This window comes from Mesocricetus auratus, unplaced genomic scaffold, assembly GCF_017639785.1.
Source record: "Mesocricetus auratus isolate SY011 unplaced genomic scaffold, BCM_Maur_2.0 Super-Scaffold_100125, whole genome shotgun sequence".
Classification (NCBI taxonomy): domain Eukaryota; kingdom Metazoa; phylum Chordata; class Mammalia; order Rodentia; family Cricetidae; genus Mesocricetus; species Mesocricetus auratus.
In genome coordinates, this window is record NW_024429248.1 from 424,446 (window position 1) to 452,085 (window position 27,640).

The 27,640-nt window shown below is 50.3% G+C and overlaps 2 protein-coding genes across 4 annotated transcripts; both read left to right on the plus strand.

Moving 5' to 3' along the window:
• Nucleotides 1-152: 152 nt before the first annotated feature.
• Znf783 (zinc finger family member 783) lies at nucleotides 153-11,995 on the plus strand. Of its 3 annotated transcripts, none has more exons than XM_040736837.1 (8): nucleotides 153-375; nucleotides 2,599-2,937; nucleotides 3,029-3,155; nucleotides 3,278-3,406; nucleotides 7,594-7,944; nucleotides 8,930-9,037; nucleotides 9,276-9,396; nucleotides 10,030-10,211. In XM_040736837.1, exons 1-8 carry the CDS (start codon nucleotides 352-354, stop codon nucleotides 10,067-10,069), a joined length of 1,239 nt encoding a protein of 412 aa, XP_040592771.1. In that variant the 5' UTR covers nucleotides 153-351; the 3' UTR covers nucleotides 10,070-10,211. The 3 variants fall into 3 exon arrangements, with proteins under 3 accessions (XP_040592771.1, XP_040592772.1, XP_040592770.1); XM_040736838.1 differs by having other exon boundaries at nucleotides 7,594-7,833; XM_040736836.1 differs by lacking the exon at nucleotides 9,276-9,396 and having other exon boundaries at nucleotides 155-375; nucleotides 10,030-11,995.
• Nucleotides 11,996-12,113: 118 nt separating this feature from the next.
• LOC121132720 (zinc finger protein 398-like) lies at nucleotides 12,114-23,354 on the plus strand. Its single transcript, XM_040736839.1, has 5 exons — nucleotides 12,114-12,412; nucleotides 15,562-15,915; nucleotides 17,613-17,739; nucleotides 20,743-20,850; nucleotides 21,524-23,354. The coding sequence occupies exons 1-5, from the start codon at nucleotides 12,389-12,391 to the stop codon at nucleotides 22,558-22,560; spliced, it is 1,650 nt and encodes a 549-aa protein (XP_040592773.1). The 5' UTR covers nucleotides 12,114-12,388; the 3' UTR covers nucleotides 22,561-23,354.
• Nucleotides 23,355-27,640: the final 4,286 nt, after the last annotated feature.

Consider the following 27,640-nt stretch of genomic DNA (forward strand, 5'->3'; position numbering starts at 1 on the left):
GCCTGGCGACCCGCGCACCAGCGGCAGGGTGGGCACCGCAGGGCCAGTGGCCGCGGGTAGGGCGCGCGGGACGGGTGACGGTCCTTTCGAGCCGCAGGGGGCGCTGTGCGCGCCCCGCCACGGCCTTCCTCCTGTCCGTCCGTCCCCCCTCTCCCCGGCCCCCGGCCCCACCTCCCCGTTAAAAGGCCAGCGGGGCACGTGGCTGGGGACCGTGCGGAGTTTGCGGCCGCCAGGCAGCAGCGAGCAGTTCCTTAGCTGGGCCGCCCCTGCTCCGTCCCCCGACGCACAGCCTGCAGTTGGCGCTACCTGTCTGCGGAGGATCGCACCCCAGCGGAGGAGAGCACGGTGGCCATGGCTCAAGCGGCGCCCGCCCAGGTAGGTAAGCGCCCCGGCCGGCGGCCGCAGCCAGCGTTTTCGAGGGTCTCGGCACGCGCCAGGCCCGGATCGCCCGCGCCACCCACCACCAACCCACCCACCCAGCCCGCCGTGGTCACGGAGCCACCGGCCTGGAGGCCACACGGGCCACCGAGCCTGCACCCAGCGGCGGGCGGCCCAAACACCAGGCCCGGTGGGCCTAAGACCGGTGACCGGCGGCGACCCGGGCCTCACCCCGCCCCTCTCCATTCCCGGCTAGGCGGGGTGCGCAGACGTCCTTCCGAAGGAAGGCCTCGAAGGACCCAGCGGTTTAACACAGCCGAGGACCCCCCCTGTCCATTGTGTTTCTCCTGAGGCCTTCAGCAGAGCAGTGTGGCCTACCGCATCTGCAAGGCTGAGCATTTGGCTGCAACGGGGCAGGGAGATGTTGAGCAAATTAGGCCCCATGCGAACGCACCTTAGAAGGAGACCGCCATTAAAATACCTAGCGACTCCACTTTTTACCTAGGAAACCATTGGACGCGACTCTGTTTGCAACAGATTTCTGGATGTTGTGACCTTTTTTTTTTTTTCCATTTGTTTCTTTAACGAGTACCTCAGTGATTCTTAACTTGTGGGTCGCGAACCCCTGGCGTCGCGTATCAAGTATTTTTACTATCCGGGGCAGTAGCCAAAATTGCAGTTACAAAGTAGCAACGAAGTGATTTTTATGGTTGCAGGTCACCACAACACGGGGAAACCGTATTAAAGGGTCACGGCACTAGGAAAGATGAGAACCATTGCAAGTTTAGCAGGGTTTTTTTGTTGTTGTTGTTGTTGTTGTTTTTGTTTTTGTTTTTTTTAAGAAGGGTAGTTTGGTAATGTTCAGTATGGGACGCTTCAGAAGATATGCCGGAAGAACTGTCCCCTGTATAAATCTCTCTGTTATCTGTGTGTGTGTGTGTGTGTGTGTGTGTGTGTGTAAAATTTTATTAGAAGGGTGGTAGGAAAGAGAAAACAGTTAATGAGACACAGAGACAGAGAGAGAAGAGAAAAGAAGAGGGAGACAGGAAAAGTCCTATCTGGAGAGGATTCATCGGGAAAGAGAGGAGCCGGAAAGACGTTATCTATTCTTACCAATACGTCTCAGACGAGTTTCTGAAACCTTAGTTTCCTGGAAGCCTTTTGAAGGGAACCTCCCCTTCTCTTGTTTTCTGTGTGTCCTCTTGGGTTCCCTGACTGCAAGGAAGAGAAAAGTGGGCTTTATGGGAGTGGGGCTGGAAGGCTTTTTTCTGTACCTGTCCAGATGACAGGAATGATCCTCCTGATCTTTCCACCGGCTCCTGTCCCTCAGTACCCAATACCCCCCAAAAAACCTTGCCAACAAGATAGATCTCAACACTACCTATCACCACAGCTCTCCCCCAGTAGACAAGGGATACTCAAGTCCCTTACTTAGAATAATGTAGTGTTTGTATATAACCCACTCATATACCCCCAAAATACCGTAAGTCTCGTCTCGAGATGTCTAGTACAATGGAAAGGCTAATAGTTGGATCGTGGAGGAAATAATGACAAGAAAAGTGTGTACATGTTCGGAACGGATAACGATTTTTTTTTCTAAATGTTTTTATTTCAGGTTAGGTGAATCTTTAAATGTAGACGTCTCTCTCTCTCTCTCTCTCTCTCTCTCTCTCTCTCTCTCTCTCTCTCTCTCTCTCTGGTTTTTCGAGACACGGTTTCTCTGTATTGTTTTGGAGGCTGTCCTGGAACTTGCTCTTGTAGACCAGGCTGGCCTGGAACTCACAGAGATCCTCCTGCCTCTGCCTCTCCAGTGCTGGGATCAAAGGTGTGCGCCACCAACGCCCAGCTTCTTTTCTTTTTTAAGGATCGTGTTATACTATTCAGCCCTAGCTGGCCTGGAACTTGCCACAGACCAGGCTGTCCTTGAGCTCATAGAAATCCACCTGAGACATGTGCCACTATGCCTGGCTGGTCTCAACTCTTTAGGCTAGCCTGGGACTGTCTAGTTCAGGCTGCCCTTGAACTGGAGGCGATCGCCCCGCCCCCTCCCCCTCCCCCTCCCCCATTTGTAAATGCTGGGATTATAGGTATGTACCCCCATGCCTGGTTCACAGTGCGGATATTTTGATTATGTGATTCTCTTGTCTCCTGAGCAGATGTCTCAGAGGACAAGCAGATGTGTAATAAGAGGCCCCCCCCACCCCTTCTTCTTCACTCCAGCCAGATACAGAGAAGAGCTCATACCTCTACTCCACAGAGATCACACTGTGGACCGTGGTGGCTGCCATTCAGGCCTTGGAGAAGAAAGTGGATTCCTGCCTGACCCGCTTGCTGACTCTTGAAGGACGCTCAGGGACGGCGGAGAAGAAGCTGGCAGACTTCGAGAAGACGGCCGTGGAGTTCAGCAGCCAGCTGGCGGGCAAGTGGGCCGTGCTGGGGACCCTGCTGCAGGAGCATGGGCTGCTGCAGCGGCGGCTGGAGAGCTTGGAGAACCTTATGAACAGCCAGAACTTCTTGGTCTTGCGACTTCCCCCCGGCAGCAAGGGCGAGTTCCCCAAGGTAGTAGCCTTTGGGTGCCCTGAGGTGGGGAGCCTGAGGACCCTTGCCTGTGTAAACGTGTGGGTGAACAAGCGTGGCACTGTGGTTTCAGGTGCCTATGACCTTTGATGACTTGGCTGTGTATTTCTCTGAACTGGAGTGGGCCACGCTGGAGGACTGGCAGAAGGAGCTCTACAGACGCGTGATGACCGACAACTACGAGACGCTGGTCTCCCTGGGTAAGGTGCAGGGCGGTGTGCCTGGGCTGTCATCTAAGCATGGCTTCCTGCAGTCTTTGCCTTTGCTTTAGGCTGCCAGACCCAGACCTTTCCCCCACACCCTCCCCCCATCCTGTCTGCAGATTATGCCATCTCTAAACCGGACATCCTCACCTGGATAGAGAAGGGAGAACAGCCTTTCCCTGCGGGCCCCTGTGGCCAGGGGAGGGGGAGTGAAGAGAAGGCAGTGTGCCCAAGGAAACCAAACACTGGTAAGTATTGGCGCATATTGGGAGCCGTTGGGGCAAAGTGAACAACCCGTTGCCCTGCTGGGTATGCGGGACCGTCTCGGAGGCTAGAAAGGGAGCACAGGCCCTTCCCCCAGAGTGGGCTGCACTTTGTCCCAGGCTGCTCTGAGCAGGAGTAAGCAGAAGGCTTCTCCTTGGAACTGTGAGGGTTCTGCCTCCGCATAGGAGGCCCCACCCAGCACAAAAGGATTGGTTGTGAGGTCAGAGGTGCCAAATACAGATCAAGGGTATAGTAGGTGTCTCCAAAGTGGGCTGATGGTCAGTTATGGTGCAACTATTATTGCCAAAACCTTTGTTTGTTTGCTTGTTTGTTTGAGACAGAGTTTCTCTGTGTAACAGTCCTAGCTTTCCTGGAATGCCTTTTGTAGTTCCTTTTTTTTTTTTTTTTTGTTATTTTGGTTTTTTGAGACAGGATTTCTCTTTGTAGCCTTGGCTGCCCTGGAACTCATTCTATAGACCAGGCTGGCTTTGAACTCACAGAGATCTGCCTGCCTCTGCCTCCTGGGTGCTGAGATTAAAGGTGTGCGACACCACTGCCCAGCTGTTTGCTTTTTAATATTATTTATGTAAATGGATGTTTTGCCAGCATGTTTTAACACATGCATGTCTGGATCCAGAAGAGGCCGGAATTAGGTTTTGGATGCCCTGATGCTGGAGTTACAGTTTCCGTATAAGTGGGGCTAACAGTTGATTTCTGCCCCCTCTTCCTTTTTATGGGTTAGGGTTAAATGAAAAGAAAATTGAATCCCCTCTTTTTCCACTCATAGTCATGCGCTTGGTTTCCTTTTAATTCCATGGGAGGAAAGTATCTAACATTCAGGACTCCAGATGACAATGCGAGAAACTCAGTGTTCCATAGCTCTTTAAAGTCAGGATTTCATATTCTTCCCTGTTTACCTTTCTCTGCCTTGGAGCGTCACCCTTCTGAACCAGTGTCTTGGGATGCTTTTCCTGGTTTAGTAGGACAAGCACCATTTCTGTTTATAGTTCCTACAGCAATTGTAGTCTACCGTCTGCCAAAGAGGCCGCTGTCTTTTTGTTGTGGCTGCTGTTTCGTGTTCTTTGAGACAAGGTCCCGTGTGTCTCAGGTTGGCCTCCTGGTCCTGCTACCTCCTCTTCACAAGTGCTGGGATTGCAGGAGTTGACTCTCCTGTGTGTGTGGAGAAATGCAGGCGTGTACCACGTTTGTGCATGTGTAGAGGTCAGAAGACAACTTCAGGGATGGGTGGTCTCCTTCCTCTCCACCATGAGCAACAGGAGGAGCTGAGGTCATCGAGGTGGAGGTGGCAGTACACGCCTTTGCCTGCTGAACCACCTCATTGCCCTTGTAGACATTTATATTGCTTTTTCTCACAGGGTCTCGTTGTGTAACCCCAGACTTGCTTGGAACTCATGTAGCCACCTGGGTGACTCTCTTGCCTCGGCTTTTCCAGTGCTGGCATTACGGGCGCTTGACACCACATTGGCCTCTTGTTGCTGTTGCTTTTTAAAAATGTTGTATTCCCTCATTCGTGTGTCTGTGTATGTATGCAGCTCAGGAAACTACATGAAGGAGTCAGCACTCTCCTGCCCATGTGAGTCCCTGGGATGATGGAACTGCAGACTTGGCAACAAGGGCTTTTGCCTCCTGAGCGAGCTTGCCCGGCCTTACTTGCTTTTAAGTCGGTGCTTCAGATCATAGCCCAGATTGGCCTGCAATTTAATATGTAACCCAGACTGGCCTTTAACTCATAGCAATCCACCTGCCTCGGCCTCCTGAGTGCTTTAGATTTTAGGCATGAGCGCCACACCTAGCTGAAGCGCCTGTCTTTGGATTTATTATGGAAGCGACCACTTTAGAACCCAGTGGCCGTTGCGTGTATAATGTCTGTGAGCAGCGTGACCCGCCAGCGTCCAGCACTGCTCCCTGTGTGAGAGACTCCGCAGTATTGTCAGTGATAGATCCCCTTCTCGAGACACTTTAGCTGGGGTTGGTAGTTCCTGCGGAAGAGAAGTGCTGACTGAGGCAGTGGAGAGGCCCTGCCTAGGTTGCTTTCATATGTGTCTCTCACACTTCCTTGTTCCCTGGATCCCGTGTTCATGGAAACACACACACACACACACACACACACACACACACACACACACACACACACGTATGTGTCTCTCATACGTCCTTGTTCCCTGGATCCTGTGTTCATGGAAAAAACACACACACACACAGAGCCTGTCTTTCTGGGATTGTGGATTTCTCTTGCAAATACTGCCTGATTCAGGTTGTCCTCAGCACATGTGGGCCATATGGGAACCTTGGGCTGGTTGCTATCAGACAGCAGTTCTTTAACCATCAACCTTTTGCTCGTAGTATGTCTTTTTCTTAAAAGTTTGATATTTTTGCTTGTTTTGTTTTGTTGGGGTTTGTTTGAACAGGAGAGAAGAGAGGAAGGATGAAAGATATGTCTCACTTGATAGAGTGTTTTTCCTAGCATACATGAAGCCCCTGTTGGAGCCCTAGCACCAGAAAAACCGGGTATGGTGGTACGTGCCTATAATCCCGCCACTAGGGATGTAGATGCTTGAGTATCACATGTCTAATGTCATCCTCGGCCACATGGTGGGTTCAAGGCCACCCTGGAATACATGTGAGATCCTATCTCAAAAAACAAACACAGAAGGGCAGTTGAGATGCCTCAGCAGTGATGAAAGGTCCTCGCCATGTGTGACCCTGATAATGTAAGTTCCTAGAACCCACAGTGAAGGACAGACTACTCCTGAAAGTTGCTTTCTGACCTACATTACCCCCTCCCCACATCTGTATGTCTCTCTATCATGCACCCCTCTCTAGTATTTTTTTTTCAAGAAGGAAAGAAGGCTGGGCACGGTGGCCCAGTGGTCAGGAGGCAGAGGGACTCTGTGAGTTCAAATCCAGACCTGAGCTATATAGTGAGACCCAGTCTTAAAAACAAAACAAGGCCGGGCGCTGGTGGCGCACGCTTTTAATCCCAGCACTCAGGAGGCAGAGGCAGGCGGATCTATGTGAGTTCGAGGTCAGCCTGGTCTACAGATCGAGTTCCAGGACAGCCTCCAAAACAATACAGAGAAACCCTGTCTCAACAAACAAACAAACAGAAAATAAAAACAAAAAACAAAAAAAAAGCAAGAGGGGAAAAACAAAACAAAGCTACCTTTCCCCCAGCTCTGTTCTGTGTGGGAGAGGCTGCTTAGGCTCATTTTGGAGCCTCCATTCACCAACCCCAGTCACAACCAGGTTGTAGGAGCTGTTCTGGGAGGCAGGCCGCAGCAAACACCATGCATGGATCCAAGGGTATGAAGAGGATAGCCGTGGAGGTAGAGTTGTCTCAGAAGAGTAGTTTGGAGGCTGGAGACGAGGCACAGTTGTTAAGAGCCCTGGCTGCTCTTCAGAGAACCTGGGTTCGGTTCTCAGCACCCACATAGCAGCTCACAACTGTCTGTAACTCCAGGGCATGTGGCATCCTGACGTACATGTGTTTCCTGGAACTATAGCTTGAAGCCGGCAGCCACCCTGATGTCTGATGGACATCATTTTTCCTCCTTACCTTAAATATCTAGGTTCTTTTTTTTAATTTATTATTTATGTCTATGTTTGTTTACTTTACTTTTTGTGTGTGTATGTTTTGCCTGCCTATATGTGTGTGCACTATATGCATACAGTACACACAGAGTACAGAAGAGGACATGAGACCCATGGTACTGAAGTTACATCTCGTTATCAGCCAGGTTCTTGATCTAGCTGTCATGTCCTGTCTAGCTCTCTCAGTTGAATTGCATGTTGTGCAGAGGTCTTGTGGAGGCTTTAGACATAGCTCAGCATGGTGGCACACACCCTTAGTCCCAGCAGATAGAGACAGAGGCAGGTGTATCTCTTGAGTTCAAGGTCAACATGGTCTACATAGTGTGTTCCAAGATAGCCAGGGCCATGTAAAGAGACCCTGTCTCAAAGTAACAACAAGAAAGAGGCTTTACACAAGAATGGAACCATGGGGCAGTGGCATAGCCACTGTCTCCACATCCTGTCCTTGATTTGAAAGCCCAGGATCTGAGACTCCGCACTTAGTATGGCCCCAGAGTCCCTGGCCACCTGCCTAGGAGACGTTGGTATTGTTCTCAGTGACACTGATTTGTGTTTCTAGGAATCCCTCTGAGTCCAGAGCATGCCCCAAGTCAATCCAGCCCTGCCCAGGCAGAGCTTAAAGAAAGACAGGCACCCAAGCATCAGCAGCAAGAGGAAGCAAGACTTACTCCACCTAAGCCAGACACTGGTGAGCATGCCCCAAGTCCAGCCACCCCTGCCCAGATGGAGCCTAAAGAAAGGCAGGCACCGCAGCAGCAGCAGGAGGAAGCAAGAGTTCCTCCATCGGAGCCAGACACTGGTGAGCATGCCCCAAGTCCAGCCACCCCTGCCCAGATGGAACCTAAAGAAAGGCAGGCACCGCAGCAGCAGCAGGAGGAAGCAAGAGTTCCTCCATCGGAGCCAGACACTGGTGAGTGAGGACAAGACAGCAACATTGACATCCTCAGCACAGGAAATAGGCCACATGTTTAACTGTGCTTCATAGGCTCTGGGGAGATGGGCCTCTAAGATGGGCCTTGGAGAGGTAGGTTTAGTCTCTTTTGTGCTCAGATGTCTGAATAGCGGCCCTGTGGGGCCTGGACGTATCTGACTGTCTGGAGTAGGGAGGACAGTGGATGGCACCTGCTGGAATTTCACAGTGGCCATGTCAACATGGTGGTCTGTGTCCTACCTTCAGAGTGGCGCTAGGTTGGTATGATGCAGTTTCTCAGTGTTCTGAAAACCTGTTGAGAACTCAGACTTTTTTCACTCATCCAGGAGCCTGTGTCTGCTTCTGTTTACAGGTAGTTCCTGCTGGTCCTTTTCTGAGGCTGATTCTGAGGGGATACTGAGCCTCGTGTACTCAGCTGTGTTTATTCCTATCTTCCTCCTCCTCTTCTCTTCCTCCTCTTCCTTCTCCTTCTCCTCCTCCTCTTCCTCCTCCTCTTCTCCTCCTCCTCCTTCTTCCTCTTCTTTCCTTGTTCCCTTCCTTCTAGTGCTTTCTCTGCATTTCCCCTATAGCACATGACTTCTCCCTTCTCTGTGTTCCTCCCAGCCAGTGTGTAAGCTCAAGCTGTAAGCATGGAATTTGTGAGGTGGGACTTCAGGTAGGAGGACAGTGTCCCTGCCTGTCACAGACCTGGGACTCTGACCTGGGCCTTCCCAAACCTTCTGTTATTTTGAGGCTGATGAAGGTGACATATGTGGATGGACAGGTTGTGAGCCTGGGCCGATTTGGGATTGGGGATGTGGCCTTCATAGCTCTGTTCCTGTCTCAGAAACCCTCCAGATGGAAGCCTAAAGATCTCTTCTTCCTGGCAGGCCCTTAAGTATGTCCAGGACCTGCTGGGGAAATGGCTGTATCTCCTGTGATACTTGTGTCACAAATGGCCCTCATCTGATTCTCCCTCTCACAGGGAGTCCAGCAAGCACCAACACTTCACCAGTTAAACAGGAGGAAGGGTCTACAGAGGGAGCATTGCCACCCTCCCCTCCCACCGACAGCCTGCCTTCTGCAGGGCCAGGTGAGTGAAAGCTCCGAGGCCCGTTTCGGGGTAGCAGTCAGCCTGTGGTCAACTGGCCCAATGGCAACGGCTGCTTGAGGACATGCTGCATGTGGGGCTTGGTCTCCTAGTGGCAGGAAGACTGTTCCTGTGATCTGCTCCAGTCCCACGGTGACCCTGTGAGGTGGCATCTGGCATTTGCATGTCGACCTGTATTTAAGTGTAGGTCTTTCACCTGAGGCTCATGTTTTTCTGATAGGGCTCAGTGGCAAGACCCTTTCTTCTCTGCACCTGGGGCCACTCTCCTTACCTCAGCCTGTGCTCTCTCTCCATGGCTCTGTCCCTGCGGTTGTATTGTCTCGGTTCCGCCTCTGTATCAGGTGAGACCTGCCTGAGACCCTGCAGGAGTCACAGACTCTGGCGCATTTGTTTGGGATGAGTGACACACAGATAAGTCCTTCCTCTCCCCTCCTGTAGGCTGCACAGTCTCTCTCTCTCTCTCTTTTTTTTTTTTCTTTTTGAGATGGGGTGGCTGACTTTAAAATCACTGTGTAGCCTAGGCTTATCTGTGGCGGTTCTCCCATCTCAGCCTCCTGAGCGCTGGGCTTACAGCCACATATGACCCACAAGGCCTCTCAGTCGTGGTCTGGAAGCAGTCAGGGCCACGGGCTCTTTGTAAATGTCACCATCACAGCACTAGGGCCATGGCTGGAGTGTCACGCCCCCTAGGGTCCCACCCATCTGTCTCCCAGAATCAAATCCTGGCCTCCGCGGGGCCCCTGGCCCCTGTTGGCTTGTGCAGCTTTGTTCCTTCTCTGCTGTTATTAGCTTTTCTTCTAGGAATGAGCATAAAACAACCAATATGCCCCGTGGAGTCTGGGACCCCTGACCTGCTCTCACAGCACTCAGAAACTGGGGGAGGGAGAAGCGGCCTGAACCTGGATCAAGACCTGAGACAAATGTTGAGGGGAGCCATGCGGTCCTCTTGGAACTAGTCATGATTCCTTTGCCAGGTGGTGGTGCCGTGGCCATCAAGACAGAAGCCCTGTCTGAGGATGAACCTGAGCAACGCCTTCTGGAGTTCCCCAGCCAGTCCATGTATCGAGTCCACAAAAGACCCAGGAGCAGGACTGAAGACCCCGGCCGGGATCATGCCCAGGAAGTGTCTAGGCTACACATCAGGGAACCCCAGGCAGCAGACGTGGAAGAGCCACCCCGTGTCCTTCCTCGACAACGGCAGCAGGCATTCCCGTGCCCTGACTGTGGGCAGACCTTCCGCTTGAAGATTAACCTGACTATCCATCAGCGGACCCACGGGGACGAGGGACACAGGGAGGAGGTCCCGAGTGACTTGCCTGCTGAGTCAGGAGATAGCCGCTCCACACTGGAACCAGGGGAGGTGGTGGTGCCTGGCCCGGTCATCCGCTGGCTCCCTAGGGATCCCGCAAGCCACCGCTCCCTGGGACAGAGGTCAGCAGCTAGGGTTTACCACTGTAGTGAGTGCCTGCGCTCCTTCCAGCGGCGGAAGACCCTGATACTTCACCAGCGTCAGCACACAGGCAGCAGGCAAGGCTGGCCCGCCTGTCCCTTCTGCGGCAAGGCCTTCCGCCGGCCTTCGGATCTCTTTCGTCACCAGCGCATCCATACTGGTGAGCGTCCCTATCAGTGCCCCAAGTGTGACTGGGCCTTCAACAGGAACCACCACCTGACTGTCCACATGCAGACCCACTCCTGAGGCCGGGCTGGCCTGCATTTCCTCAAGTCCTCTGTCCACGTGGGGAGCCCAACCCTGCAAGGTCCCCACCCTGACAAGGAAGGAGGAACCTTCCATGCCTCCCTCTGGTACCCCTGAGTACCCTGGCAGGATCCTTTCTGCCTGACCTGACACTGGTCCCTCGTTCTGGGATGGCTTTGGAGAGTCTTTCTGGCTTTGTTTTCCATTCAGATGGGGAGAAGTCGCCCTTTTGGTGACCTGGTTTTCTCCTTGCTTTCAAGTCTGGGTCTCATCTCTTCTTTGCTGACCTTGTGCTCTTCCCCCCGGGCAGACTCCTTCAGGAAGGACCTTTCTCTTTTGCCAGGTGGCAGTTCCTTCAGGTTCTAGAAAGTGAGACTTTCTAGCTGAGCTGGTGCTTCAGGGGTCCTTCAGAAACACAGGCTGAAGACACAGCGTCAGACCACACAGTCTTGAGGACGGCTGGCTCAGTGAGCCTCGTTGCCGCACCATGCTGGCCCGTGGTTTGCTCTCGTCTGGCGCTCAGACACCGGGGCACACTCAGGAGGGCCCCCAGGTTCTTCCTCTGGCTGTGCTATTTCCTGGTGTCCTTCAGACTCTTGCCTCTCAAAAGTCCTGAACAGATGAGGCAGAGGGTAGCACTGCCATCATTCCCCCGGACCAGGGACAAGTAAGCAAGCCTATGGCCGTTAACCATGCTTCTGCATCCTATGTGCCTGCTCACCCCATTGTTGTCTGAGCCCTCTGAAGCAAGACAGCAGCTGTCAGTAAACACTCAGACAGGACGTACACCGTGTATCTGTCTCAAGCATAATACTCAGCTTGCAAGAGCTCACTGCTGCTGTTCTAGAGGCTCAGGGCTAAGGTTCCTAGGCCTCTTTTCTAATGCTAAATGCTCCCTGGAATCAAGTACTCTACATCTGAAGCACAGCTATAGCTGGGGAAGGTGGTGCTGTGTAACCCTAGTTGATCCTGGGCTTGAGTGACTATTTCCTCTACTTCCAAAATGCTAAGCTTTACCTGCCTAGGTCATCATGCCCAGCTGGGCTTCAGTGGGACACGTTGAAAGGTGTTTTGAGTTAAAAGTGAACGAAGGCTGCTTGTTTCAGGAGCCCAGCTATGGGTTCCAGACCCTTCTGGCTCCCTCATTTTTAAAACAAAGAAATGGTTGGGCTGTACGGCTCTAGGAACTATGAAGGTGGCAATCTTAGCCTAATAGGTGCTCTATAAACACGTTGCTTAAACTATGTGCTTGTGGCCTAGTTTGTACTGGTGACCCCAGCGGTTTGCTTGGTTCAGCACAGGTGGGGTTCACCTGGCGCTCACACCTGCGGGGCGGAGACAACGCGCCGGGCGCACGCCGTGGAGCCGGTGCTTGGGCTCGCCAATGGAGTCTGGGCTCTGCAGCTAGGGGGCGGAACCTCCAAGGCCAGCCAATGGGGAGCCTGCGTGCGGCGGGTGGGGCCTGCGATCCAGTCGCGGGAGCAGTGGACCGGCAGCTGAGACCACGGCTCTGCATACTCCGTCTCCAGGCTATTTGCCCCGGACTGCCTGAGTCTGGTGCGTGTGGGCCAGGAAGGGCCGTATTGTAGGGAAGATTACAGAGGCGATTCTGGGACGAGGCAGCACCGCGCGCAGCCATGACCGAGGCGGCCGCTGCTCCGGTAAGGGCGATCCGCATCGACCATGTGGGGGATGCGAAACGGCTCCTTAATTTGCCGGGAAGACATTTTACCACCTCCTGAAATTGGGTAGAACTCAAACCAGGGTCTCAGGGAGGAGGAGGGGGAGGACGCTTATGCCCACAGGATAAAGCCCTTGTCTCTTGTCCGGGTTTTGATTACTCGTAAACACAAGCCAATTGAGGTTAACCAGGAAATGCCTGGGCCCGATGCACCAGCTGTGGACGTTTTAACACTACATGACTCCTTTTCGGGGATCTCTCCCCTCCTACCCCCCGCAATTATTGGCCATCTATTCCCGAGCTAAGGCCCTTCCAGCTAACCCTCTTGGTCCTGGGAGCTATAATCTTGTCCCTGCCTACGGGGATCCACGTCCTTTCAGGCTTGAATTCGATTCTATTCAGGGTGGATGCATACATCCTCCCCTTCTATTACCCAATAACCCACAGGGAGACTTCATTACTGCAGCTGGTGTGTGTGTGTCTCGGAGGGAGGGGGGAATCATCACTATAGAAGACGTTGGTTAGGTGTGCGTGTTTTAGGGCTCAGGCTTGACCTTATTGCCTTTCAACTCGTGTGAGTGAACTGCTGAAATAATGTCTCTGAAAGGAGAGATCATCTGCTAGCAATAGCTTTGCAGTGACTTCAAAGACATTTCCAGGTGCCAGGCTTGTGGCAAGGGTCACAGAGAAACGGAGATATTTGCTCCTTATCTGTGGAGACTGTTTGCCTCCCCCTGCCATATTTTGTTGTATGGATGGGTGGTCAGACCCCAGGATGGCTCGGTGGAGCTGCAATAAAAGGGGGGAAGGGATAGGTATCGGTGATAAGTATCTAACTGTGTGGGGGCACTTTACTGTATCTTTTTATAGACGATGTCTTGGGAAAGTTTAGTGCCACAGAATTTGATTAATTGCAGCCTTTGGTGTATAATATACAGAACATTCTGGTCATTGGTCTGAAACCTTCATGTTTATTAGTAATACAGTATAAGGGAATGTCATACACTCTGAGTGCTTTTTCATGCCTGTAGCTTTTTCATCCTTTACCACCTAAGAGATAGGAAAGTCACGATGTCCTCATCATTGAGAACACAGAGGCTTAGGAGAATAGTGTATCTTTACCTCAGACTGCTCAGAATTCAGCTCTGGAAGAGACCCACTCCCGGACATATCTGCTGTCCCCACAGAGGAACTCCTTGCTCTTTGTCTTACTATTTACAGTTATGCCTGATACATTGTCCACCACGAGACAGGGTATATTCTTAGTGGTATTTCCTTTTGACCAAGAAGCTGACTTTTCAGCTTTCTCTGGCTCCTGCTTACTGGCAGCTAAGATCTAGCCCTCCAGTGTAGTGACTGTTCAGGGGCTGGTTGATGAGGAACTCAGTCACAGAGACCTCGTGTCCAAGTTAACACAAGAGGAGGGAACCTCAGCTGAGAAAGTGCCTCCGTTGGATGTGGCTGTCTGTAGACAAGCCTGTAGGGCATTTTCTTAACTAGCATTTGATGTGGAACTGCCCAGCCCATTGTGGGTAGGCCACATCTGGGCTAGTGGTCCTGAGTTCTCTAAGAAAGCAGGCTGAGAAATGACAAGCCACCAAACAGCACTCCTCTATGGCCTCTGCTTTAACTCCTGCCCATTTTGAGTTCCTGCCCTGACTCACTTCAGTGATACACAGTGAGATGGAAGGGTAAGCGAAATATACTGTTTCCTAGTCAAGTTGGTTTTGGTCATGGTGTTTCATTGCAGCAATAGAACCCCTAACTAAGACACCCAGTATCTCAGGCAGGTCAGGGATTCACACTGTGTTAGAGGAGTCACACAGTGACTGCATCAGAGGAGTCATACAGAGATCACTGGGGTCAGAACAGCCTCACTTTGGGGGAAGCTGCTGTAAAGAGGAGTTGAAGGTGCTGGTGGCGCACTCCTTTGATCCCAGCACTTGGGAGGCAGAAGCAGGTGGATCTCTGAGTTCAAGGCCAACCTGGTCTACATATCAAGTTCCAGGACAGCCAAGGAGATATGGAGAAACCCTGGGTAGAGGTGGAGGTGGGAGGCTGAGGTTGCTATTAGGCATGCAGGTTTTGTGTCCTTGCTGTTGGCCTGTGTCCCTAGGGGAAGAAAAGGTTAAGTAACTGATGTAAGTAGAAGAGCAGTGTGGTCGGGGTTTTCTCTGGGCTACCAGCCAGCTCCCAAATAAAGACATGGAGACTTATTATGAATGCTTGGCCTTAGCTTAGATTTCCCCACTAACTCTTTTAACTTAACTTGTTTCTATTCATCTACATTTTGCTTCAGGGCTTTTACCTTTCTTTCATTCTGTGTGCCCTGTTTTCCTTCTTCCTCTGTGTCTGGCTGGCCCCTGGCACCTCCCTTGTGTCTCTTTTCTTCTCCCTGAGCCTAAATTCCTCCTCCTACTTACTCTCCTGTGGTAAAGTTCTACCTCTACCTCCTCCCTTGCTATTGGTCGTTCAGCTTTTTATTAGACCAACCAGGTACCTTAGGCTGGCAAGGTAAAACAGCTTTTGCATAGTTAAATATTCCACAGCAGAGCAAGATTAAATCCGGCATACATTTGAATGCTTACTATTTTATTTCCTATTGCAACGGGTGTAGGTGCAGTATTCTTCCCATGAAGGTTCTGTGGGGTCTAGGGTTTGTTGTCTTTGACTGGGATGTAGCCAGTGAGAAGTCTGAACCCATTCCAGCAGATCTGTTTTATTTATAGATTTATTAATAACAGTGAAGATATATTTATTATCATCACAAACATTTAATTATACTCTTATCCTCATCATTTATTGTTATCATCTGCATTAACCACTCTATAAGAGGAGCACACTCAAATGAATGAGGACTTCCAGAGCTAGCTTCTGGGTCCAATTGAATTCACATTCTATCTTTTGTTTTGTTTTCGAGACAGGGTTTCTTTGTATCATTTTGGAGGCTGTCCTGGGACTCGCTCTGTAGACCAGGCTGGCCTTGAACTCACAGAGATCTGCCTTCCTCTGCCTCCCGAGTGCTGGGATTAAATGTGTGCGCCACCACCGCCAGGCTTCCAATAGATCTTGAGAACAGTTCTTGGCCTTTCTCTAGAAGCTAACCCATCTCTTTATCTTTGGTCACAGGACTGGCATGTGGGGACTGACCTCCAACAACAGGCCCAGATCCAGTCTGCAGAGATCTCTCTTCTAGCCATCCTGGCTGCTGTTCAGGCTGTGGAGAAGAAAACAGAGTCCCAGGCTGTCCATCTTCAAAACCTGGAAATACGAACAGGGTCGACTGAGAAGAGGCTGGCTGACTTTGAGAAGACAGCCATGGAGCTTAGCAGCCAGCTGGAGGGCAAGTGGGCCGTGCTGGGGACCCTGCTGCAGGAGTACGGGCTGCTGCAGCGGCGGCTGGAGAACCTGGAGAACCAGATGCAAAACCGGAACTCCTGGGTCCTGAGGCTGCCCGCCAGCAGCAAGGATGAAGCCCCCAAGGTATTCAGAGTGAAGGGAGGCCTCCAGTGTAGTCACAATCGACCTTAAGGATCTTTTTAAAACTTCAAAAGGAGAGTGAGACATTGGAATGGTGCCTGCTTAGGCGGCAGAGTGAGTTTTTGGGAAGGATATATTTGAGCAGCAGCAGTTGTCTTATTCTAGAATGACCCTTTGTTTGTTTGTTGTTTTCAATTGAATAGAATTGTTTTGTCAGGTGGTGGTAGCACACACCTTTAATCCCAACAGGGGCAGGTAGATTTTTGACCCAGTCTACAGAGTACCAGGATAGCCAGGGCAACACAGAGAAACCTTGTCTCAAAAAAATTGTTTTCATACATTTTGATTATGCTTTCTCCTCCCCCAGTCCTCCAGATCCTTCCTATCTCCCTACCCACCCAAATTTACATTCGTTTTCTCTCTCTTTAAAGAACAACAGCGGGCTCAGAGGTTAAGAGCTCTGCTCTTCCAAAGTTCAGTTCCCAGCAACCACATGGTGGCTCACAACCATCTATAATGAGTTCTGGTGCCCTCTTCTGGTGTTCATACATACATGCAATGCAGGCAGAATACTGTATATATATATATATAATAAGTAAAAATTTAAAAAATAACAACAACAAAAAACAACAAACAGCTGGGCAGTGGTAGTGCATGCTTTTACTCACGGCATTTAGGAGCAGAGGCTAGCCTGGTATATACATCAAGTTTCAAGACAGGCTCCAATGCTACATGGAGAAGCCCCGTCTCAAAAAAAAAAAAATCCACAATGATAAAAATGGCAAGACAATACAGAGAAACCCTGTCTCGTAAAACCAAAAAATAAAAAAATAAAAATCGGATACCAAATATACAAGCAAAAGACTAAAAAGACAAAAACATGTCCAAACAAAGCAACATTAAACAAAGTATAAAACTACCATTGAGTTTATTTTATGTTGGTCAGCTTCTACTGGACACAGTGCCTGCTACGACATATGGCTAATGTGCCCAGTGAGAAAACGGCTTTTTCCTTTGCCATCTGCTATCAGCTGCAGATAGTTTCTTAGTTAGGGGTGGGACTTCCATCTGCCCTGAACCTGCACAGGTCATGTGTACGCTACCAATCCCTTTGAGCTCATTCGTGCATTAATCTTGCTGTGTCTGGAGGTCGCTGTTTCCTTGGAGTTGTCGTCACCTCTGGTTCTGATAGTCTTTCTTCCTCCGTTTCCACATAGATCCCTGAGCCTTGAGGGGACGGGGTTGATAGAGACATCCCATTTAGAACTGAGCGCTCCAAAGTCTCACTCTGCACGTTGTCCCATTGTAGGCCTCTGTTAGCTCCCACCTACTAAAGGAAGACGCTTCTCTGATGATGGCTGAGTGAGGCACTGATGTGCATCTCAGTCTGGTGTATCCCCTGGGGGTCTTTGGGTAGAAAGTGTTTGAGTATGGGCCGCTGACACAAAGGAATGGAAATGGTGTAGAAGGGAGGCCCCAGAATGACTGTTTGAGAGCGATGACCGGTTCAGGTAGAGGAGATCTACAGAAAGCATCCTCGTTCAGCTTCCAGCAGAAGATGCAGGTGTGTCCAGGAGCTGGGAGGATGCTTTCCTATGGAAATGTGGTGGGCAGAAGCTAGCATTTGGTCAGTGGTGTCACAATTTCAGAGCCGTTTCTGGCTGGTCCTCTGAAGGGGTGTGGGATTTGCGTTCCTCCAGGTTTCTGTGATGACTGAAGAGGTGGCTGGGTGTTTCCCCGAGCAACAAGAATGCAGCCCGGAAGACTGGCAGAAGGAACTCTGCAAGCATGTAGCGAAAGAGAACCATGAGGTGCTAGGCTCTCCGGGTAAGAGACCACCCCAAGGGCTTCCAAATGTGTTTTCATTATTTTCCTCGGTGTGTGGAGACTCTTGGATCTGAGAGCCAGAGAAGATTGGTCCTCCGTCTTAGAAGCCCTTAATTCCCATCTTTAGAATCAAATATAGGTCTGCTTCTGTCTTGTATGTATGGGTCCTTTTGCCTGGGTGTGTGTTTGTGCATCATATGCATGCCTGGAGCCTGCAGAGGCCAGAAGAGGGCATTGGATCCCCTGGAACTAGAGTCATAGGTGGTCGGGAGCTGCCATGTATGTGCTCAGAATCGAACCTGGGTCCTCCAGGAGAGCATTCAGTGCTCTTAACCGCCAAGCCATCTCTGTAGCCCCATTGGGCATGTTTTGTAAAGGTGTCTCAGGTCTGAGAATTGAGGGCTAGCAGTAAACACTAGGTCCTCCTGCCAAGTGTGCAGAAGTGTGTTTTTATGTGAGACTTGATTAGACCTAGAATTTCATGGCTGCACCCTCAGCTCTTTCGTCACCCTGGGGCTTGCAGAAAGGTTAAATCGCCTATCCGGGGCTTCAGTGGAGACACACCGATTAGAATCTACTCTTCACTGTCCAGTTCCTCCCAGTTCATTTCTGTAGAGTGGAGGCTTCCCCTACATTATGTTTGTCCCCTAGGACTTAGTCTGTATCTGTGGCTGCTCCTATTCCACCACTGGATCTTGATCATCAGTCCAGGAGCTGTGGAGAGGGTCAAGGGCGAGGCGGATGAGGCCCTATATCTGCCATGGCCCAGCTCTGTACCCTGCTTCCTGAGGGTGTGCTCTCTGCAGGGAAGGAGCTGAGGCTTAGTTGGATGTGTCCCTTCCACACTGTGCCTGGCATGTGCTAGGGGTTAAACAATGAGTGAGGGCTCAGTTTCCATTCTCTCTCGGGAATAGCACCCAACTGGAATGGAGATTGCAAAGCTGTAATTCTAGGGGAGCTCCCTCCCACTGAGTTACAGCTCCTGCCTTTTTCCCTTATCTGACAGGGTCTTACTATAACCCAGGCTGGCCTGGAAGTTACTGGGTAGCTCCCGCCGGCCTTGAACTCGAGCCTCCTACCTCAGCCTCTGGAGTATTGGTGTTGTAAGTGTGAACCACCCTGGCTTTTTGAAAGGTGAAGAAACCCATAGTTAAATGAAAGACAACAGAAGGGACCACTCTTAACCGAAAGGGGATAGATTTCCCTGTGATGTTAGATCCCCTAGAAATGAAGTTAAGAGTCGGTCGTGAGCGTCCCCATGTAGGTGCTGGGAACCAAACCCAGGTTCTCTAATAAGAACCCTTTTTCTTGTTTTTAGATGTTTACTATATTCGAGGAGAAAAGCCCTCATTAGAAGGAGTCTCTTTGGGTAGATAAATTAAGGACAAACACATTGAATGGCTGGCAAGTTGCGCTGAGGTTAAAAGTATTTTGGGGTCCCCGCAGGAGTAGGGATACCACAGAGAGGGCAGAGTGCCAGGATACAGAAATCACCCAGTAATGCTTGGGGAGTTATAAAGGGCCAGGAGGGCTTGCTTAGTGAGTGGGCTTCCCCTTCCTGTGGTACAGTGAGGGGACCTGGGACCCCAAGGCAGGTATGGTCAGGAAGCAGATGCAATCAGAGGCCGGGCTTGGCTGGCATGTCCCTGGAGGTGCCTGCGCAGCTTTGGCATGCTCTGGAATGTGGTGTCCTTGGGGGACTTAGGACTGCCGAGCCTTGGATAGTCCTTGCTGTCTTAGTTTCTCCACTGTCATTTGGTGTAAGTTTGCTTTGTTTTCTAGAAGTTTCCAAAGGCAGCTCTTCTCCATATTACCAGACCACAGGCGCCTCCAGAACAATGGAATGCTGACCCTGTATTTCCAGGTCAAAACCTAGAACAATACTGAGTCTGTGGTTGGTAGCTAGACAGCGGTGGCTTGAAATGGCCTCCACTTTTTGTTTTAAGTTTCTGACATTTATTGGGGGGAGAGGAATGCATGATGCGTTGTGGCTGAGGTGGCATGTGGGGCTTAGAGACTGGCAGACTAGTGAGGTCACTTGACCCTCGATGGACACCTGCTCTAAGGTACTGTGTTTACCTAAGCTGCCACACAGAGACTGATAAAACCCACACCCGAATACTTCAGTAACAGCTTAGACAAGATGGTTTCTCACTCCTGACAGGCTTGTTTGGCAGCTCAAGGTGTCACAGATTCAAGTGTCTTTAACTTGTTGCTCTGCCTTTCCTAGGGAGTAAGTAGCCTTGCCACTGCAGATCAAGGTAACAGTTAGGAAGGAGGAGCTGGGCATGGTGGCGCACACCTTTAATTCCAGCACCCAGGAGGCAGGAGAGGGAGAACTTTGTAAGTTAGAGGCCAGCCTGATCTACATAGTGAGACCCTGTCACAAAAATTAATAGGAGCTGAGTGTGGTGGCACACACCTTTAATCCCAGCCTGGTCTACAAAGCCAGTTACAGGACAGTCAGAACCACTTAGAGAAACTCTGTCTTGAAAAACAACAAAAAGCTAGTAGGAAGGAAAGGTTTGCCTTTTTCTCTTAGTATAACAATACATTTATTTCCAGTTTACCAAGCAAAGTTAGCGCTCATGTACTATAAAATATTGATCCATTTAAATCTCTTGTAGGTTTTTGTATGCATAGATGAAGATACTAAGCCATAGAGGCTAGATAAACTGTCAGATTGTGTAGCTGGAAAAGTCTGAGCCTTTATTTACATCCTGTCATCTGCTTGAAGACGCGTTCTAGAAACATGGCCTGTGTTCTACGGGGATCTGCAGAAGGGGGGCTGGTTGTAGTGATAAAACGCAGCTGGCCCTCGGTCAAAGGCTGCCACTGCTCATTCAGAGGCCGTGCACCCCTGCTGTCCTGACTTAGTCTTACAGAAACCCCAGTATGTACTGGCTCTGCTGAGTTTCTGTGGCCACTGGTCCTGGATAGAGGCCATCACAGGAAAGAGGCCATGACATCTGATGCCCCCGGGGCTTCTTCTCTTTTCCTTAGAAGCGGGGCAGCTGGAATCTGCCCCGAGTGTTCTTCCCTGGATCAAGCAAGAGGAAGAAGCCTATGAGAAGACCCTGCGGGAGACGACCAGTGCGTATCTGTGCTCAGGTGAGGCCCAGGGCAGGCTGCATATCTGGGTCTCTGAACATCCCCGGGGGGGCGGCTTCTGTATTTGCGTCTGGAAGTGGCAGCCGGCAAGTATCCTGTGTCGTCTTCGTGCTGTGGACATCCTCCCACGAAGTTATATGAAACGGTCACTTTGTTCCCACGGTACCCTGGCTCTGGGGCTGACAGATGCAGAGGACACAATTCCCCACCCCACAAGGGCTTTTCAGATAAGACAAAGGCAGCCCCAAATTAACAGTGCAACGTAAGAGGAGGAGACCATGTCTGAGCCAGAGAGCCCTCTGAGAATGACGAAAACTGGACAGCATCCTCAAGAAGGCGCACTTAGAATGTATTTACAGGTGAAGGCCTTCTGTAATCAGGGTGTTGCTGGTGATGGGGGCTCTCTCATCCATGGTCTCGGTGGCACAGACCGGGGCTGTCGGGAGCTGGGCTTGGGAGGCTGGAGAAGAGACCATTAGCAGAGGCACACAGCTTAGCTGCAAGGGCGTGTGGGTGAAATGTCGATGGGACAAAGTGGGAGGTAGGTAGGTTAGGACCAGAATGAGGGCCTTCAGTGACAAGCTCATGTGAGCCTCAGGACTTCTATACCAAAGAACAGGGGGGATCAGAGCCTGCGGCAGACATGACTCACTGCTGTCTCTCCTCCCACCAGAAGCCTGGCTGGCTAACAAGAGAAGGAACCTGGAAGGAGAGTCGGAGGTCCAGGAGCCAGCCTGGGCCACTGAAGGGAGACCCCACAAAGAGGACCTTGAGAGAAGGGCCTGTGGGGACCTGCTCCCTGTCTTCAGAGAGAGAGAGGTGTCCTCCCTCCCCCGAGGCTCTCCGAGTCAGCCTGTGCCCGCTGCGGAGGGCACTGACTTCGTTGTCAAAGAGCCCAGCCCCGAGTCCGAGCCCCCACACCATGGATCTCACCCCCTTGCCAGTCTCCAGTGCCCCCAGAGTGCCACACAGCAGGCCACGCCTACCAGGAACCCCCGTGCACCCACGGCCCAGCGCGCCCACACCTGCGTCCAGTGTGGCAAGAGCTTTGTCCACCAGTCAACACTTACCACGCACTACCGCACGCACACCGGGGAGAAGCCTTACAAATGCGCCGAGTGCGAGAAGCGATTCGGCCGCCTGTCCACACTGCTGGAGCACCAGCGCACCCACACCGGAGAGCGGCCCTTCCCGTGTGCGCAGTGTGGCCGCCGTTTTGGGCGCCTGTCCACACTAGTGGAACACAGGCGCACCCACACGGGTGAGAAACCGTTTCCCTGCACCCAGTGCGACAAGCGTTTCACACGCCTGGCCAACTTGACGGTGCACCAGAGCGTGCACTCGGGCGAGCACGCCTTCCAGTGTGCCCAGTGTGGCTCATGCTTCACTCACAAGCCCAGCTTCCTGCGACACCTGCGCAGCCACTCTCAGGAGAAGCGCTTCAGCTGTGGCCAGTGCGGCAAGAGCTTCACCTGTCGCTCCTGGCTGGCGCGCCACCAGAGCAGTCACGCCCACTCAGCCTCCTCTGCTTCTGAGTCACCAAGCTGTGAGTCATCTGCAGGTCTCCCTAAAGGTTCTGTCTCATTCAGATCCAAGGACGCCAAGGCCAGTCAGGACCACAAGGCATACGGCAGAGGTCAGCAGCTCAGTGACCACGGCCAGGAAGGTCTGCATAGCTGTCTGCCTGTCAAGATGGAGAATGCAGGGTAGCATCCAGAGAGTTCCGTGGTGAGGCCACACAAGGCTTCTGGGTCCCTTTGATCTAAGCTGCCTCTCCTAAGGTGCCCTTCCTGGTTCAGATGTGTGGTACCTGCCACCTGCTAGGCTCCCCAGGGAAAGGTTTGCTGCAGGTACTAAGTGGCCCTGAGATTCTTACTGCAGGGAATGTTCCTGCACTGTAAAATGTTGCAGAAACAGAGTCATCATCTCAGCAGTTTAGGCAGCAACATGGGCTGTTTACCCAAAGGTGGCTGGCCGGTTAGGAATGCTACAATTTTGAAAAGGTGAGTTACTCTGCCTCTGCCTGAGCAACTCAAACTTGTTTCCAAGATTTCCCTAGGACAGGACTGGGAATGTGACGCAACGGAGTATTCATATAGCAGGCATGGATGGAACCATGGTTAGATCCCCAGCACCAAATCACACTGGCCTTGGTGTACATACCTGTAATCCTAGCAGTCCTGTTAATGCAGGAGGATCAGAAGCTCAAGGTCAGTTTGGCTACATGTGTCCCTGTTTGAATAAAATATCCTTCGGGAGTTCACAGCCACCCCATCTCTATCACCAGTCGAATAACCGCATGTGTGTTCCCGAGGACCCCCGCCGAGGGACTGGAGCTCTGTGTCACTATCCCCACTTTGGAGGAATGTGGGTAAACAGAACTGTGCTGCTTACTGTGCCCTCTGGGCTCTGTCTGCATCTGGTGGTGGTTTTTACTGAAAAATCTGAGATTTCACATATTCACTTAAAACCTATAAATAAAGGTATTTATGAAGAACGATAAACTTCCCTTCTTGCCCTGATGATCCTGCCAAAGTTGGTTTGTTTTGCAGTAATATTATTTGGCTCCAGACCTGGGTAATAGTGATGAGTTCTTTTCAACTGTGTGCCCATGTTGAAGTTCTGAAAGACATGATGCAAAACACCACGGAGGCAGGCTTGGGGTGGGGCAGGGTGGTTTTGCCTGGAGTCTAGGCCATAGCAAGCACACCTGCCTGCAACTCCCCCCCTTCCCCTCTAGTATGCATGGAGCTGTGGGTTTGATGCATGCCGAGAACCATATAAGCCGGTGACAACGGCATACCCCATAATCCCAGCAGTTGGCATGTGGGCAGAATTATCAGTTCAAGTTCATCCTTAGTTACATAGGGAATTCAAGGCCGGCCTGGGCTACTTGAAACCCTGTCTTCGAAAACAAAATCCTGAAGCCAGCCTGGACGACATAATTAGACCATCTCAGAAAAGAAAGGAAAAAAAGTCTTACGTAACGGGAACTGAATGATTAAAAACTGGAAGTGCCTGGGGATAGGTGGCAGGAAAGACTCTGGTCCTGTGCGGAAGCGTATCGAGACGCTTGGGGATCTGTGAAGAGAACAGGCCCTGTGTCTGAAGCTGTGGAGCTGGTGATTGAAGGAGAAGTCTTTCCCGCCTCTGTTTCTTGGATCTGCCCAGAAACGAGGAAGTCCCGTGCAGCCAGCTGTCACTACCTCGGACTAAGGCCAACGCCGTTGCCATGCTGTCCTCACCACGATAGACTGCACGTTCTTACACTTTGAACTAAAGTAGATCCTTCCATTAGATTGCTACTGTAGACGTTCCGCCAGAGCATCACAAAAATGAGTACTATATTCCCCTTCTGCTCTTTTGTTATTTAGATATTCTGGGACCTGAAGCTCCTGTCTCTCTGCCTGTGAGTGGTAGGATTATTGTGAGGAACCATTCTTGAATTCACTGTCTACTCTGACCCTTCCTATTTTCCTTATTCTGGCTTATGTTTCTCCATAGCTCTTTGTCTGACCTACAGTCATTTGATTATTTTCCTTCTCGACAAAATACACAAGGCTGGAACTTTTTGCTCCTGAACAAAACTTCCTGGCATGCCTTAGATGATTACCACATATTTCAGTGAGTACACAGATACTTAAAAGTGTTATAAAAACACTGAGCGTGGTGGCGCATGCCTTTAATACCAGAATTCCAGAGGCCGAGGCAGGCGGATCTTTGTGAGTTTAAGGCAACCTGCCCTACCTATTGCATTCCAGGCCCAACCAGAGCTACACAATAAGACCTTGCCTCAAAAAACTCTGAAAACTGCCAAAGTCAAGGTAAACACTTGGGGTGGTTATAAACAGAAAAATTATATCTCAAAAGAAAGCTATAGTATACCTTATATTCAATCGTGGCTCATTATTCTCAAGTTATTTTTAACTCATCTAGTTTCTTTTAATATTTTTTTCACAAGTCTAATTCCCTGTTGTCATCTGGTTGGCTTAGTTGGTTAACTTCAGGCTTGAGTTCATAATTGGAAACCATTATACAAAACAGGACTGTCAATATTCTGTTACAATGTCCCTTTTAAAGATAGATACCTGTTACCCATCGAATTTCTATAGAAATGGAATTAACTGAATAATGTTGGTCCAGTGCTTTGAAATGGAGCAGTTAAACTCACCAAGGGCCATTTCTTTTAAACTGTTACTCAGAAATGGCCAAGGGAGTCATGATGGGCTGGAGAGATGGCAGTGGTTAAAAATTTTCAGACGGACCTGGGTTTGATTCCCAGAACCCATATGGCTGCTCACACCTTGTCTGTGACTCCAGTCTCTGGTTCCAGGGGATCTGATGTTCTCTCTGGCTTCTGTAGGCACCAGGCACGTTAGTGGTACACGGGTATACATGCAGACAGAACACCTATAAACATAAAAAATATTCTCTTAAAAAGCGTCTTGAGACTGATGGTATACACCTTTAATCCCAGAACTCAGAAGGCATAGACATGTGTGTCTCCGAGTTCAAGGGCAGCCTGGTCTATACAGTGAGTTCTAGAACAGCCAGGACTTCGGTAAGACCCTGTCAGATGGGAAGGGGTCAAAAAAAAAAAAAGACAAAAACCCCACTTAACTATAAGTAACAGGATTTAGTAATACTTTGGTGAAATGATCACAATCAAGAAGCAAAAATAAACCAAGCATGGTGGCAAATACATGTAATCCCAGAAGCAAGATCAGGAGTTCCAGGCCAGCTTCAACTAAAAAGTAAATTAAAGATCAGCCTGGCTATATGAGACCTTGTTTCGAAAAGTCCAAGGAAACCTGTGATATACACCTTTAATCTCAGCAGTTAGGAGGGAGAAGCAGGGGACTCTGAGTTCAAGGCCAGTTTGACCTACATATCAAATTCCAGAGCAGCTAGGACTGCATGGTGAGACCCAGTCCCTTTTTGTTTTTCCAGACAGGATTTCCCTGTATAAACCTGGCTGGCCTCCAATTCAGAGATCCGTCTGCCTCTGCCTCCTGAGTGCTGGGATTAAAGGCGTGCGCCACCAGGCCTGGCTTAAGACCCAGTCTATAAAAAAGAAAGTAGGGAAGTACTTCAAAAGCTGTTGATGAGATGGAGGCTGGAGGTCCTGGGGAGCAAGGTGTCATGTTGGTATGTCTGGGCCAAGGGCAACTGCAAAGATTGCCCTGAAGATCCTAAGCATGTGCCTGTGGTGCTGAGTCAGCGCAGCACAGGGAATCCTTCAGGTGCTTGGCACTGATTTGGTTTTGTTTATGTTCACCCGTCTCCGGTAATAATGCACTATGCACTGGTAGTTTATCTCCTTTCTCTGAAGGTGTTAATGCACACATGTACATCATACATACATACATACATACGCACACACACATACACACACACACTCTTCTAAACAATACACCTAATAACTGCAGAATTCCTCAGGCCCCCACCTGCATTAAGCTACACCCCTCATTAACATTAGTATAAGTCTCTCCACACCTAACAACAACCAAGTGTGTTCTTAGTATATCCGGATAGGAAAAATGGATGGGCCAGTCCAGCCTAGACTGGTTTTGGGTGTGTGATGGCTAAAGAAACTATTTTATTCTAGGCATCTGTGGCAGTTTGAATGTAATTGGCCCCCATCATTTCAGAGCGTGGCACTATTAGGAGGTGTGGCTTTGCTGGAGTGGGTATGGCCTTATTGGAGGAAGTGTGTCATAGTAGGGCGAGCTTTGAGGTTTCCTATGCTCAGGATACCCCACCCAGTGTTTCAGTCGATTCCCTGTTGCCTGTAAGATGTAGGACTCTCAGCTACTCCTCCAGCACCATATCTGTCTGCTCGCCACCATGCTCCCTGCCATGATGATAATGACTGAGCCTGTGAACTGTAAGCCACCCCAATTAAATGCTTATAGGAGTTGCCATAGTCATGGTGTCTTCTTCACAGCAATAGAAACCCCATGGCAACACCCACCTTGGTACCCACTAGCCATTTGTCTCTGACTCCAGTCCCTGAAAGATAAGTTCCCAGTAACCCTGATTCAGTGACCCCACCCAAAATCATACCATCTACTTGTTATATGACCAACTGCACTTTTGGCTTCTGTAACTTGCCTAATCAGATACCCAAAGATTGTTTTGGGTCGCTTAACTTGGCAGAACAGACCAGTTTTTGCTTGTTTGCATAGATATTGAAGGTCGTCTTGTAGTTTTCCCCTTTAAAACCCCATCCCTCATCCCTCTCTTAAAGTAATCTCGAATTTAGTTCAGAGATTTTTTTGTCCTCCTAGCAGCTAATCAATAAATCTTTATTATAATTAGATTGAGTCTATGGTCTTTTCCCAGGGGGTCACAAACTTGTTAACAGGTGCTTGCACAGTAAGGCAATCTGCATCCTTCAGGTGAACTGTTATGGAGACTCTCCTATTTACCATCCTATATGTATGCACAATTGGCAACATATGATTAAAAATCAGATGCATGTCGAGGCTGGGCTGGACCGATAGCCTCCAAAACAATACAGAGAAACCCTGTCTCGTAAAAACCAAAAAAAAAAAAAAATCAGATGCATGATGGGAAGGTACATGCACAGTAGAGAAATGATTAGATGACCTAATCGATTGATCAAAACCAGGAGCAGGTCAAGCATGCTGGTGGCACATGCCGTTAATGCCAGCACTCAGGCAAGTGGATCTCCGAGTTCCAGCCTATCCTTGTCTAAATCCTGAGCTCTAGGCCAGCTAGGGCTACACAGCGTCGCCTTGTCTCAGAGAAAGAGTGTGCCTACCCC

Coding starts and splice junctions, on each gene's coding strand:
- LOC121132720 (XM_040736839.1), top strand. CDS start 12,389: ATGACCGAGGCGGCCGCTGCTCCG. Junction 12,413..15,561: donor CCGAGGCGGCCGCTGCTCCG/GTAAGGGCGATC, acceptor CTTTGGTCACAG/GACTGGCATGTGGGGACTGA. Junction 17,740..20,742: donor TGAGGTGCTAGGCTCTCCGG/GTAAGAGACCAC, acceptor TCTTTTCCTTAG/AAGCGGGGCAGCTGGAATCT.
- Znf783 (XM_040736836.1), top strand. CDS start 352: ATGGCTCAAGCGGCGCCCGCCCAG. Junction 2,938..3,028: donor GCAAGGGCGAGTTCCCCAAG/GTAGTAGCCTTT, acceptor CTGTGGTTTCAG/GTGCCTATGACCTTTGATGA. Junction 3,156..3,277: donor CGAGACGCTGGTCTCCCTGG/GTAAGGTGCAGG, acceptor TCCTGTCTGCAG/ATTATGCCATCTCTAAACCG.